The 12,716-nt window shown below is 40.0% G+C and overlaps 1 protein-coding gene across 1 annotated transcript in view; it reads left to right on the top strand.

Annotated features, from left to right (window-relative positions):
* tsc2 (TSC complex subunit 2) overlaps positions 1–11,224 on the top strand; it is a 33,572-nt gene extending 22,348 nt beyond the window's left edge. The window contains exons 29-41 of the mRNA XM_037689670.1: positions 1,257–1,369; positions 1,798–2,040; positions 2,332–2,580; positions 3,747–3,895; positions 5,029–5,627; positions 6,884–6,962; positions 9,501–9,587; positions 9,667–9,853; positions 9,949–10,088; positions 10,175–10,253; positions 10,326–10,417; positions 10,492–10,590; positions 10,947–11,224. Of these exons, the coding sequence (XP_037545598.1) occupies positions 1,257–1,369; positions 1,798–2,040; positions 2,332–2,580; positions 3,747–3,895; positions 5,029–5,627; positions 6,884–6,962; positions 9,501–9,587; positions 9,667–9,853; positions 9,949–10,088; positions 10,175–10,253; positions 10,326–10,417; positions 10,492–10,590; positions 10,947–11,114 (2,284 nt within the window). The 3' untranslated portion in view covers positions 11,115–11,224. The remainder of the gene's footprint in view (positions 1–1,256; positions 1,370–1,797; positions 2,041–2,331; positions 2,581–3,746; positions 3,896–5,028; positions 5,628–6,883; positions 6,963–9,500; positions 9,588–9,666; positions 9,854–9,948; positions 10,089–10,174; positions 10,254–10,325; positions 10,418–10,491; positions 10,591–10,946) is intronic.
* Positions 11,225–12,716: the final 1,492 nt, after the last annotated feature.

Here is a 12,716-nt window from a genome sequence, read left to right as displayed (position 1 = left end):
TGGTAGAGCTTTTGCCTCTTGGCAAGAAGGTCACCAGATCGAATCCCGGCCGGGGGCCTTTGTGGGTGGAGTTTGGATGTTCTCTCCATGCATTTGTGGGTTTTCTCCGAGTACTCCGGTTTCCTCCCACAGACCAAAAACATGCACGTTAGTCTGACTGGTAACTCTAAATTGTCCCTAGGTGTGAGTGAGAGAATGAGTGATGTGTCCCTGTGATGGACTTGCGACCTGCCCAGGGTGTCCCCCACCTCTCACACAGTGACTGCTGGATATGGGTACCAGTGACCCCCGCAATCTGAAAAGGAAGAAGCGGGTAAAAATAATGGATGTATGTATGTTAACATAAAATGATGCAAGTATCAAATTAAGATCTAAAAAAGTTAAATCTGATCCTCTGGACATTCAAAAAACAAAACAAAGCAAAAAAATAAAAATAAATAGAAACATTTCGTCTTTCATCCGAAAGACTTCTTCAGTTCTGAGGTTCTGTATTCAGCTCAGTCTTATAAATAGCACCTTCTCATAGTGGATCAACCAGTTTGTTGCTGACAGCCAAAACCAGCATTAGCTGTATTAGCTGATCCTTGCATCATTTTGCGTTTTTTTATTTATTTATAGCAAAGACTTGGTAGATAACAATGCAACCTTTTTTAAAAAACAAAACAAAACAAAAAAAAACTCCAGCTGTTAAGAAACTTATCAACTGCATTGAGTCCAGCATCCCCCTGCTGTTTGTCAGCCCCCTGCTGTCCAGCATCCTCCTTCTGTCCAGCGGCTTGTTGTTTAATAGTTTTCCTTTTGCATTTTAAAATACTTTCATACCACAGACATGTTGGCACATTACATCAAAACAGCCACTTCATTACGACTGTCGTACGTCAGCTACCCTGTGGCACGGATGATGTAAAACCATGGAGAGTAGGTCAGCAACAAAGATGGGTTGTGGAATGGAGCAGCTACCCCGATAACGATCATTGAAAATTCAGATTCGATACTTAGGACATACCTTGTAGCAGCCTTTTCAAAAGAGCCGTCTTTTGCATGTAGTGCGTTTGCACGACCTTCAATAATACTTTGTCATTCTAAGCCACTTTCTGTTTTGTTTTTCTCCACTGGCAGAGAGAAGCACAAGTGCAAACATGAACATTTTGTTCTTTATAATTCAGCATTAACATTTTTTGACAGTATGAGTGCTTGTGTGGTGCACGTAGATTTGCGAGCTCCATTTTAAATATTTGTCTGTGTTGGTTCTGCAGGTCAGATCCGTCACTACACACACGAATCACCAAAGAGGCTCCAGCCACTCTGGAGTCACAGTCCAGTCAGCAACACAACAGATCGACTCGGATACGGGTCCGCTCAATGTCAGGTAACCACGACACAGTTCTTTGTCCTTTCTGGGTCATTTAGATTTATATTTTTGTCTGCATGCAAAGACAGACCTGTGGCATTATTTAATTACTAGTGTTTTTAATTGTTTTTGTTGTTAAAAAAAGGCAAAGAAGAGTTCATTTATTTCTACGAGTCCTGTGAAGAAGTATCCTAACTGTACTTTGCTTTCTGTTATTTGAATGACTTAAATTAATTTAGGCTCTGTTGGTCTACCTGAACATGATTAACTTGTATTGTTTACCTTTAATAAAATGTCACGTCATTAAATTTTATTTGATGTTTTATATACTTTGTATTCATTTTTAGTTTAAATATCTAATTAGATGGATGTCTTTCAATGAAATGTAGAGAATCGGGGCGCTTGAGCAATTATTACTAATTATGATGACCTTTCTTGTTCTCCAGGGGGTCACGCTCTACGTGGTGGTCCTACCCAGAGTCTTAGTCCTCTGGTCTCCCCCTCAGAGGGTGAGCTAGCTCCTCCTCTTTCTCCCTCCTCGGGCCCTGGTCTGAATAGTGTCGGTCCTCCCTCGTCCACCTCCACCGCCCCATCTGCTCCTCCTCCTCTCAAAGATAACCCCAGCCTGGCTGAGTTTGTCCCCATGCTCACTCAGGGTTGGGCAGAAATCTTCATACGGAGACCTTCAGGTGTGGAATGAAACGATCTCAGTGCCTTGGTTTGCGCCGTCAGTTTGTCATTTTCCAGTATATGCAGTAAGGCGATACCTGAATTTGTTTCAGTGGAAGACACGAAGCACCTCCCAACAAATGTGCTAGTTTTCAAGAGGAAAATTAGGACTATCTGATATTTATTGTAAAAATTTAATCTTCCAACTTTTTATGAGCTTTGTTAAATGGTCTGCATTATAAAGAGTGTATTAGTGCTGACCAGTTTATGATAAAACTGTACGGTTGTGTTGCGCATCTCTTTGATTTCAGGTAACACCAGCTGGCTGATGTGTTTGGAGAACCCGCCCAGTCCCTTTTCCTCCGAGCTCGGCAACATGCCGCTGCAGGAGCTGTCCAGCGTCCTGATGGCGATGGAGGGAGTAAAGGAGCCTCCTGCTGAGACTTCCAGCGCTCCAGCCAGCACCGCCGCCCCGGCACCCACATCCGTCTCTGAACCCTTAAACCAAACGCAGAGCAGCGTTGGAGGGAAGTCGAACCTGATTCAGCGCTCCAACACCGGTGAGTCTGAAGAGCGTTTGCAGTCACGTTAGAGGCCGTTTTCGACTTTTTCATGAGGAAAATGTGTGACGGATTGCAGTTGAACTAACCAAAGCAGAACTTTAGAATTTTGAGAAAGCATAATTTCGGTCATGTAAAGTACCGGTACATCTTTCTTGTCTGCCTTGTTACTTCTTCTTGATCCCATGTAATGTGTGGTCATAAATAACAAATTCCCTACTTGGGCCTAAATGTTATCATTCAACCAGCTTGTCCTCGTTCTGGATAACAACTGGTAAAGGCTTGTAAAACCATATCTGGTTTTTAAATCAAGTATTTTCTTTATGCAGTTGCTTTCTGTTCTAAAATGCAGTTTTTTTGTATTTGTTCTTTCTCTCACTCTGGGACTCCATCCACTTCATCTTCATCTTTTTTACGTTTTTTTGCGTTCCGGCAACTGTTTGCATGGATCCGGCAGCTCTCAGGCTTACTAATCAATCAATCAATCAACCTTTATTTATACAGGTAAATCCCATTGAGCCTCGAGGACTCATTTACAAGAGAGACCTGATTTCAACAAAGAAAGATGACAACAATGGACAACAGCAACAACAATAAGCAGTTATAAAAACTCATACTACAGTTTTTTTTTTTTGTTTTTTTTAACAAATAGGATGGCTAAAAGGAAAAAGGTAACAAAACAAAAAAAACAGCTAGATTCCAAGACAAATGTATAAAACTAAAAACAGGAACATGTCTGCATTGGTCCCTGCCAGGAGTCCAACAGATTCTTAAAGCCACTTAGAGAGGTCAAGGTCGAGAGCTTCAAATCTTTTTGTAAGATATTCCAGGAAACAGGAGCGGAGTAGGAGAAGGCCCTTTTGCCTAGTTCAGTCCTCACTGAGGGAATAATAATAAAGTTATGAACAAATATGACTGTCTTGAATGAATAAAACTTATATTGGATACGTAAACTGATAATAATTACATAAACACAACAGACGACACAACACAACTTCTTAATATCACATACGATCATCTGCCACTTCAAGTGAAACATTTCTGCCTCTACCCTTAAAAATATCTCTGTCCCTAAAAAGAGTAGTGGGGCTGAAAGCCTGGACTCCTTTACTTTTCAAATATTTCCATGTATGAGCACTCATCTGCATTACTGTGTCCTGCTTTAGACTCTGTGGTGATGCTGGAAGAGGGGTCAGGGGTCACCACACCTCACACCCCACTGGAGTGGGTGGAGGGGGAAGAGTTTGAGCCCATGCCCTCTGAGCCCATATTCATGGCTCCTGACAAGACGCCTCCTCCTGGAACACTCAGCAGGGTAAGGAGTTAACGCCGGTCTGTTCGTTAATAATGCATCCTGTGCTAGCGTGAACTGATGGTTTGAAATAAATGACTAATTATAAACATGTGCATTTAAAAACCGGTCTCTAGCTTTAACTCTAGAAGCGACATTCACGCATTTTTATTGATGGCAGAAGACAAAGTAATTAATGTTATGTGTGTTTCTGTCTGCTGGGAATTAACCAGTGGATTTTAATGAAACTCCCAAAATAATTGCTGGACGAACATCCAATTAACTTTTGGAGTCAGTCCAGTTTAGGATGGTCTTCACAGCCAAACAACCTTCACATGAAAATGGCTACAACTCAGCCAAGTTTACAGATACTGAGTTAAAATTTATTGTGGTAGTAGCTGGGCGTCGTTCCCAACACATGCTCTGAGCACTAACTGATTGCCCAAGACCTTCGTTTCAAACTTTGGCGTGTAAGGCAGCAGTTAGTATATATTCCTATCTGACTTTTAATTAATACCATAAAACAATTTACATTAGTCACAAATTGACTCGCACATAAAAATAGACACGAGAGTTTTAAAAAAGGAGATGTTAAAAGCAAGGACTAAAAGAAACAACAGAAATTGTCTGTTTAATTGTTCAGCATGGTTATCGCTGACGAATTATAAAAAAAATCTGGCTAGTGGGACTTTGTAGATGTTGGTGGCTATCTGGGTTACGAAGGAATTATACAGTTAACTTAAATGACTATTAAAATAGACAAAATGAATGCAATTATCTATAAACATGTCAAGAATTGAGTCAGAATATTCAGATTAAAAAAGACATTGTTGCAAAGACTTTGTCTACGAAATTTCTATTTTTTTGTTTATTATTATAAAAGCTGTTTTTGAGGATGAAAATAATTGTTTTTGTCACAATTTTCATCTATAATTATTTGCTGATGTGATTTTGACATTACTTATTTTCTTTTTCATTTGGTTTCTACAACCAAATATATATATATATATATATATATATATATATATATATATAATATTCTTTGCAGACTTCTACTCTTGTTTTACATCTTTACAGTTGGATAATCTGCTAAACCCTGCTGAAGGGAAAATATTAAAATTATAGTATTAAAATGAAGTCTTTCTCCTAATTTTCAGTCATCCTCCACCTCCAGTCAAGACGATGAAAAGTCGACTCTGGAGGAGGTGAGTGAAGGAGCGATTCCCATTGATCAGCCCACTCCAGGTCCCTCCACCCCCGGCAGCCAGGGGCCTGAACTTCCATTTCAGAGCCACTCTCAGTCCCAGGGTCACGGACTCAACAAGTCCAGCTCCTCTCCAGAGCTCCAGACGCTGCCTGAGGCCTTCGCCAAAGCTAATCTGGAGTCTGAGAGCGTGCAGGGAGACTCCTCTCGGCCCAGAGCGCCCTCGGATGGCAAACCTCCGGCGCAGCAGCTTCAGTTTGAAAAGGACAAAGTGAAAGGGAGCACAGGAGTGGACGTGAATGGTTTGGGACGTCAGAACCAAGCAGGAGACGGATCCGGTCCAACACCTCAAAGCGGAGGGTTGAGGCTGTCTTTTCCAGCAGCACCGACACATTCTGGACCCATCTCTCCCAGCGGAGGCCACCGACCCCGAGGTCACACCATTTCTGTTTCAGCACCGTCCTCCAGGAGAGAACGGAGGACGGAGAGGGACTCGTATCACAATCGACCTGGACCAAGCAACACAGAGAAAATGTCTGGACTGAGCCCCAGGTACTCCACAGTTTATACAGGCCGCCGCTGCTGCAGCTTCAGTCAACAGTTTCTGTCAGATTAGAGATGGAACAGGTGAAGTCCTTAGGCTCATGTCGTTTCTGCTCGAGGAATACAAAGAGCACCTACCAACGAGAAAAAAGGCTAAAAATGTGTTTACAGTAGTCCTTCGTTTATCGCGGGGGATCCGTACCCTGAAGACTCAAGTATTAAGTAGTAGTTTTATATATATATCTATAGGTGGATATATATATATATAATCTTGCAATATTCTAAACAACGTTTCTAAATGCTCTAAAATAACACAGAATGTCATGATTTCAGCTCCCTGCTTCCTCTGCTCTTTGCCACCTGCAAGTGCTCTTGGCCACGCCCACTTCTCCGCTCTGCACTGAGCATCTGATCAGCTGTTTAGCTGCAGCTGGAAGTTTATCCTGCAGCGCAGTAAGGGCTGCACAGAGGCGCAGGAGGAAGCGTTTTCTGCAGCTCTGGGCTGCACAAATGTGCAGCAGGTGCTAAATAATTAAAAATTTATTTTAAATAGAAATTTCTTGCCGATCGTGCGGCTCATCCATCAATCAGCCAGTTGTGTGTCATGTCCAAGCTTATTTTGAAAAACCAGGTTAGATTGAGTTCGCGATAAACAAACTGCGAAGTAGTGAGGGACTACTGCAATGGTAAAATGGCAGATTAACCCTTAGCTCTAATAATTAAAGCTATAATGATAATAATAGTTTTATTGTTTTATTGACTAGTTACACTTTCTTTACTTTTAAGTTTAATGTTATTGGACAACATATTTGTTTAGGATGCAAATTTAATGACTTAAGATGCATTTAAATTTAAATAGTTTACATTTCTCACTGCTGACAAAAACGCAAAGCATTTAGAAAGTTTTTACTTATTTGGAAGTTAAAGAGAAAATAGTTTTATTTATTTATGTTTATTTGGCAGTTTGACCGATTCTGTTCACTATAAGCAGTGGTTATCTGGCCTGCTTTTACTTCATTCTCCAAACTTAAAACATTTTGTTTTAAAGGCAAGTAAACTAATGACTACTTCACACAGTTTCACTTTACACAACTAGATATATTCCTTTAAAATGATACATTTATTTCTAGAATATAGTCTGTACATAGCTGTGCTTGTATTTGTTATGCAGTCCTTAACATGGTTCTATTTATAGTAATATTTATACCATTTCTTTTCAAATCCATGTTTAATTAATATAAAATCATTTTTCTTTTTTTATATAGTTTTGTGTTCCTCCAGCTGTACCACTCTCCTTTCTTTGGGAATGAGGCCAACAAACCGTTGCTGCTGCCTAAAACTCAGGTGAGCCACGTCCTCTGTTCGACCCGATGAACTGTAAAGTTCGCTTTTTGTGTTGCTGTCAGGATAAAAGAATCTGTCAGAGATAAGAAATGCCACAGTCAGGATTTGATCTTTCTTTTCATTGATAATAATGCCATTTACAGCTTCAGCACACACAAAAAAAAATCAATCTCCTGACCAGTGGCTGTAAGAGCGAGGCCTTCAGTTAGGATGTAATATCCCAACAACCTAAAAAACACCAACGTTGAAGACGCCATGGAGTCACGGTCTGATTATGTCACTTTCTGTTTTACAATCCAGAAACTTGTTGAACAGGAAGTGATTTCCTCCTTTCTTGTTCATCAAATACATCTGCTCTGTTGCCATATTTTTACATTCACCAACATCAACCTGAATATAAATGCTGACCCAACACTAGTTCAAGAATCTTTATTATCCCCAAGGTGCAACTTGTTTCACAGTCAGTAAAAACATCCATACTAGACAAGACATTGAGACATTAAAGTAACGGTACTGAGATTATCACTGTTCATTGAGAAGCCTGGTCACTACAGGGATGAATGAGTTTTTCTGTTCATCCTACTTCTGGGCTGCAGATACCTGCGTCCAGATGGAAGCAACCTGAACTCACCATGGAGTGGATGATCAGGATCTGCCAGAATCAGCCTGGCCTTGTTCACTGACCTCGCCTTATGTAGGTCACTGAGGTTCTGTAGGGCTGTAGTTTTGCTGCGCATCCTGACAATCCCCGAGAGTTTGTTCCTGTTTTTGCATGTTAGCAATCCAAACCAAAAACTTTAAACAGAACAACCAATAGGGACAATTTATCTGAAAACATAACCTGGAAAAAGTCCACCCATTTCTATCCCATGACTACCCAGCTGCCCCTGCGACTCACACGGTCTCTTGCATTCAAGTACAACATGTAATTTCAACAATTCACACTGAAATTTAACAGTAACCCACATAACTTACTGTTTTTGTAAAAATTCATCATGCACTGAAATAAAATACAGCTACCGATAATAAAGACGATTATCATTGTAAACATGAATGGGATATTTAACCTTCATTTTTTTAGAGCAACTACAATTTCTGCGTGTATTTTTGAAAATACAGATTGTAATTAATTGAATGCATCACAAATCTTCACATGATCATCAACAAATAAACAAATAAAAAAAAACGCCTGCAGGGCCTTCCCAAAGGCTCAGAGCTCCATGTTTTGGTCCCACCTACTCGATATTAACAATGACGCTGTTTAATTTTTGTATCAATTTAACTATTGAACTCTCAAATCCTGCATGAACTTTGTATGAGCTCTGCCTTCTCTCCTGGCAGTGAAGTCCTAACCACTGACAAAGAACTTTCAAACAAGTTTCAGCCTGGAAACGTAAATTTACTATAATCTCATTGGATAACTGTATCTTCTTGAGTTAAAGTGTCAAAGTGAAATTCACGGCTTTCTGGCTCAAAATTCAGTGAAACGGCAACAAAAAAAAAAATTCACTTTTTTTTTCCCCAACATTTTGAGTCACCAACTAGTTTCCAACTGTCCCAGCCCTTTGAGATGTTAGCTTTAATATATTATATTATTATTAAAATATATTTATAATAAACCCTCTCAGGGCTTAATTTGTAAACCGATCGATGCCGGAACACAAATAGCGGTTGGGCCGATTGGGGGTGGGGCTATCCTGGGGTCCTCCCCCAGAAAATTTTGAATAAAGTAGATGTGATTTCCTGCATTTTAGTGTATTTTAACAGGTTGTTAAACTTCTATGTTTACCAACATTTGTAAACGCTCTCATCCTAACACGCCCCCCCCTTACTTGACGATTCAGTGCCGACTCTTCTCCGCTGAATTCACTGCACACGTGAAACCTCCAGGCACTCTGTTCGTATACAATTTATCGATTATTATAAATGATGCAACATGTTTTGTTTCATGTAAAAATCAAGGAGGAAGTGTCATCCAACAAGGATTTTGATTTCACCGCGCATGATCACAAGACAAGAACCTGACGACGTAAAATATATTTTGTTAGCAAATAATAGAGTCCTAACATTTATTAAACATTACTTCTGTATTTACAAAATATAAAAACATCAAACTGTTTGGACAAACTCGTTGATAAAACTAAAACATTTTGTCAATGCGAAAGAGGAAAAGAGGGGGCAGGTGTCGCTCTCGCTTTGAGTTTACTCTTTGTAGCATGTGCGCTGTGGGTGACGAGCGTCCAGTGCGTCATAAAAACAGCAGCGGAGGAGGTCGGAGTTATTTATCGTCTCGGCAGCAGAGGGGAGCGACATGGTTCAAGCACAACTCCCTATATCAGTTTACATACAAGTTTTATTTGTTCATAACTTTATTATTCATAAGTCTGAGAGTTACCTGATCCAAGCAAACGGTTGCAGGAACGCACCCTGTCAAAATAAGAGCGTTCCCGGACATTGTTCCGGCAGGATCCGGCTCGAATGAAGCGCTGCGTGCTCTGGGTTTTGTGCAGCGTTTATGTGGTGTGTTTTCTGCGGCAGGTGATCGACCGAGCTGTGAAGGTTTTGGACCAGATGCCTCCTTATGACACCCATAAGATTGGAGTTGTGTTTGTTGGTGCGGGTCAGGTGAGAACCTACTGGTCGTGGTTTTGATTTCTAACCTGGCGTGTACAACTGACGCCTCGACCCTCTTCCTTGTCTACAGGTGAGCAACGAGGTCGCCATCCTGTCCAACGAATACGGCTCGAACCGCTACGCCGCCTTTCTGACGGGCCTGGGAAAGTTAATCCACCTGAAGGACTGTGACCCTGACCAGATCTTTCTTGGAGGGCTCGACCAGTATGGAGATGATGGGGAGTTCACCTACTGCTGGCACGACGACATCATGCAGGGTTAGTGCACGCCTGCAACGGGAAAGGCGTTGCGCTTTTTAAATTGTCCCTCATCCAGTCGACGGTGAATTCTAAATAAAATCCTGTCTTTGCAGCCATCTTCCACATAGCTACACTGATGCCAAACAGAGAGAGCGACAAAGGCTGCTGCAACAAAAAGCGACACATTGGCAACGATTTTGTCATGGTGGTATATAATGACTCAGGAGAGGAGTACAAACTGGGCACGATAAAGGTAGATGTGCAACCTCGAGGCATGAGAAAGTCCACAATTTACTTTTTATACTTTATTACAAACTGCTCTCCCTTTTTTCCCTGCAGGGTCAGTTTAATTTTGTAGAAGTCGTTATTAAACCACTGGACTATGAATGTAACCTCGTTTCTCTTCAGTGCCGCAAAGGTGAGTTATTTATTAATTTATTTTTCTGCTTGTCCTCAGCTTGTTGCTCATTCTGTCTGTTCTTCTCTTCAGATCTCGAGGGTTTGGTCGACACAACGGTGGCAAAAATAGTTTCAGATCGCAACCTTCCACTTTTAGTTCGACAGATGGCCCTGCATGCAAACGTGGGTCCTTACTTTTATTTTAGACATTAATTAAACACAACACTTGTTTCACTCTTCTCTTTGTTTCTTTCTAGATGGCCTCTTTGGTGCACCAGTACAGAGCTAATCCCTCCGATGCGTATGCTTCCAAGTGGCTCGCAAGATTACGACACATAAAGAGGATCAGAACCAGAGTAAGACGAACTCTGAATCATGAACAAACTTTAATGAAACTGGCAGAAAATGATCATTGGATCAAGATGGCTGCCAAAGCCAACTGACATTAAAAATCACAAAAATGTCTATAACTCAGTTTTTAGATATTTTGAGCAAAGGTTTGATGGGCTTGTAGCTGAGAATCATTCACAATTGTTACATATTTCAATATCATGAGATCACGTAATGTTATTTTCAAGGTTTGACCAAAGCTGCTGTTCATCATTTATCAGATTTATCAGTGTAAGATCGATAAGTCTGACATAAAAGCCTTTTAAGTTATATTTGACCCCTCCCCCCCCCCTCCATCTTTGTCCTCTCTGCTGCGTCCCAGGCTCAAGAAGACATCCAGTCCCGCTTGGCTCCTGGAATCTCTTTGACCCAAGGACACCCTCAGCAGAGCAAGTCGTTTCAGCAAAACGCAGCAGCAGCAAATCCCGAGGCCTCCGGGCAGAGGAAGAGACTCGTCTCAACAGTGGATGATTTCACTGATTTTGTTTGATTATGTTAAGTCGCTCTGCCAGAAACATTCACACGAACCCAACCGCAGACCGGTGACGTTTGTGGATTAATTAGAGTATGAAATAAAATTTATCATTTAAAAAAAAAAAAGCTCTGGAATGGAATGGTTTTTATTATCATTATTAATTTACATCATAAATGTAACTGATTTTTAATTTTATTTAATGTTTGGATCATCAATAGATTTTCAGAGAATTATATATTAATAGAAATCTAAGATGATATTAATAGAAATCTAAGATGAGAGAACCCAAAAAATTAATTCTTGGCCTAAACCAGAAGTTACACCCCCCCAAAAAAAGCAACCAATTCAATTAATTCAGTTCAAACTAGAGAAACTGCATTTCCTGCGAAAATGCAGTGTGAATGCTTGTTGCTGAAAAACTTGCTGAAAAACAGCAGAAATGAGCTAAAACATGCTGAAATGTAGCAGAAATGAAAAAACAAACCTAATGTAGCAGAAGAAAGAAAGAACAGTAGCTGAAAAGGCAGAAAGACACTTTAAAAAACTACCAAAAGGAATTGGAAGGTGCTGAAATAGCAGGAAAAAAGCTCAAAGGAGGCTGAAAGTAGCAAATTACCACGAAAACACTGAATATATGTGAAAACAGCTGAAAAATGCTAAAGTAGCTGAAAAGGTAGAACATGTCTGAAAGCATAAATAGCACAAAAAAGTGGAAATTATCTGAAAAAGCTGAAATTGGCAACAAAAAAACCCAGCTGAAAAGTAGCTGAAATAAGCTAAAATTACCACAACTAAGTGGAAAGAGCACTTTTTTTTTACTGAATTAGGATGAAAAAAGTTTAAATGAGTACAAAAAATGTGGAATTAGTGGATTTACCTTAAATTAGCATAAAAGCTAAATAGCAGCTGAAATGGCAAAAACAAAGTTGAAACTTGCAGAAATAAGTTAAGGAGCATAACAAAGCTGAAATTAGCAGAAATAATTTAGAAGAAGCACAAACATTTTGTAGTTAGCAGAAGGGAGCACAGAACAGCTGAAAAAACAGCTGAAAGTAGCTAAAAAATGTTTTAATTTGCACAAGGAAGCTGAACCAGAACAAAATGAAAGCAGTAAAAGGTTGTAAACGGATCTAAAGATTTGAAGGATGTAAATGGAAAAAAAAAAAAAGCAGAAAAGACAAAATATTTCAAAAAGCTAAAGTTGCACCAATTCATAGCAGAATTGTCCTGAAAGAGCTGAACGTTTTAATATGATTTGTTGAAATAGTTTTAAAACTGCGAGACGAGAATCGCGCCGAAAAACGTACGGAAGAAAAATGGATCACAATCGTGTGAATGCTTCATAAACATTCACACAATAAATCAGTTGTGCAAAATTCAGCTGTCAAAACACTTTATTAGACTTTGTCAAGTGCAAAAGCATGAGAAGTGCTACAACTACAGAATACAGACGAGATTTAAGCAAAACAAAAAGTTATGCAACGTAAAACAAAAGACGGAAGTCGGCTTTGGCGAGGAAGATATTTAAAGAGCCGAGCCTCCTGTGGTTCCTACGTGGAGAATAATCATGCTTTTAAATGTTGAATGAAAGAAAAGACTTTGGCTGTTTTGCATCTA

Source organism: Nematolebias whitei, chromosome 16 (genome assembly GCF_014905685.2).
Source record: "Nematolebias whitei isolate Nwh7 chromosome 16, NemWhi1, whole genome shotgun sequence".
NCBI lineage: Eukaryota > Metazoa > Chordata > Actinopteri > Cyprinodontiformes > Rivulidae > Nematolebias > Nematolebias whitei.
This window is presented reverse-complemented; position numbering and strand designations above follow the sequence as displayed.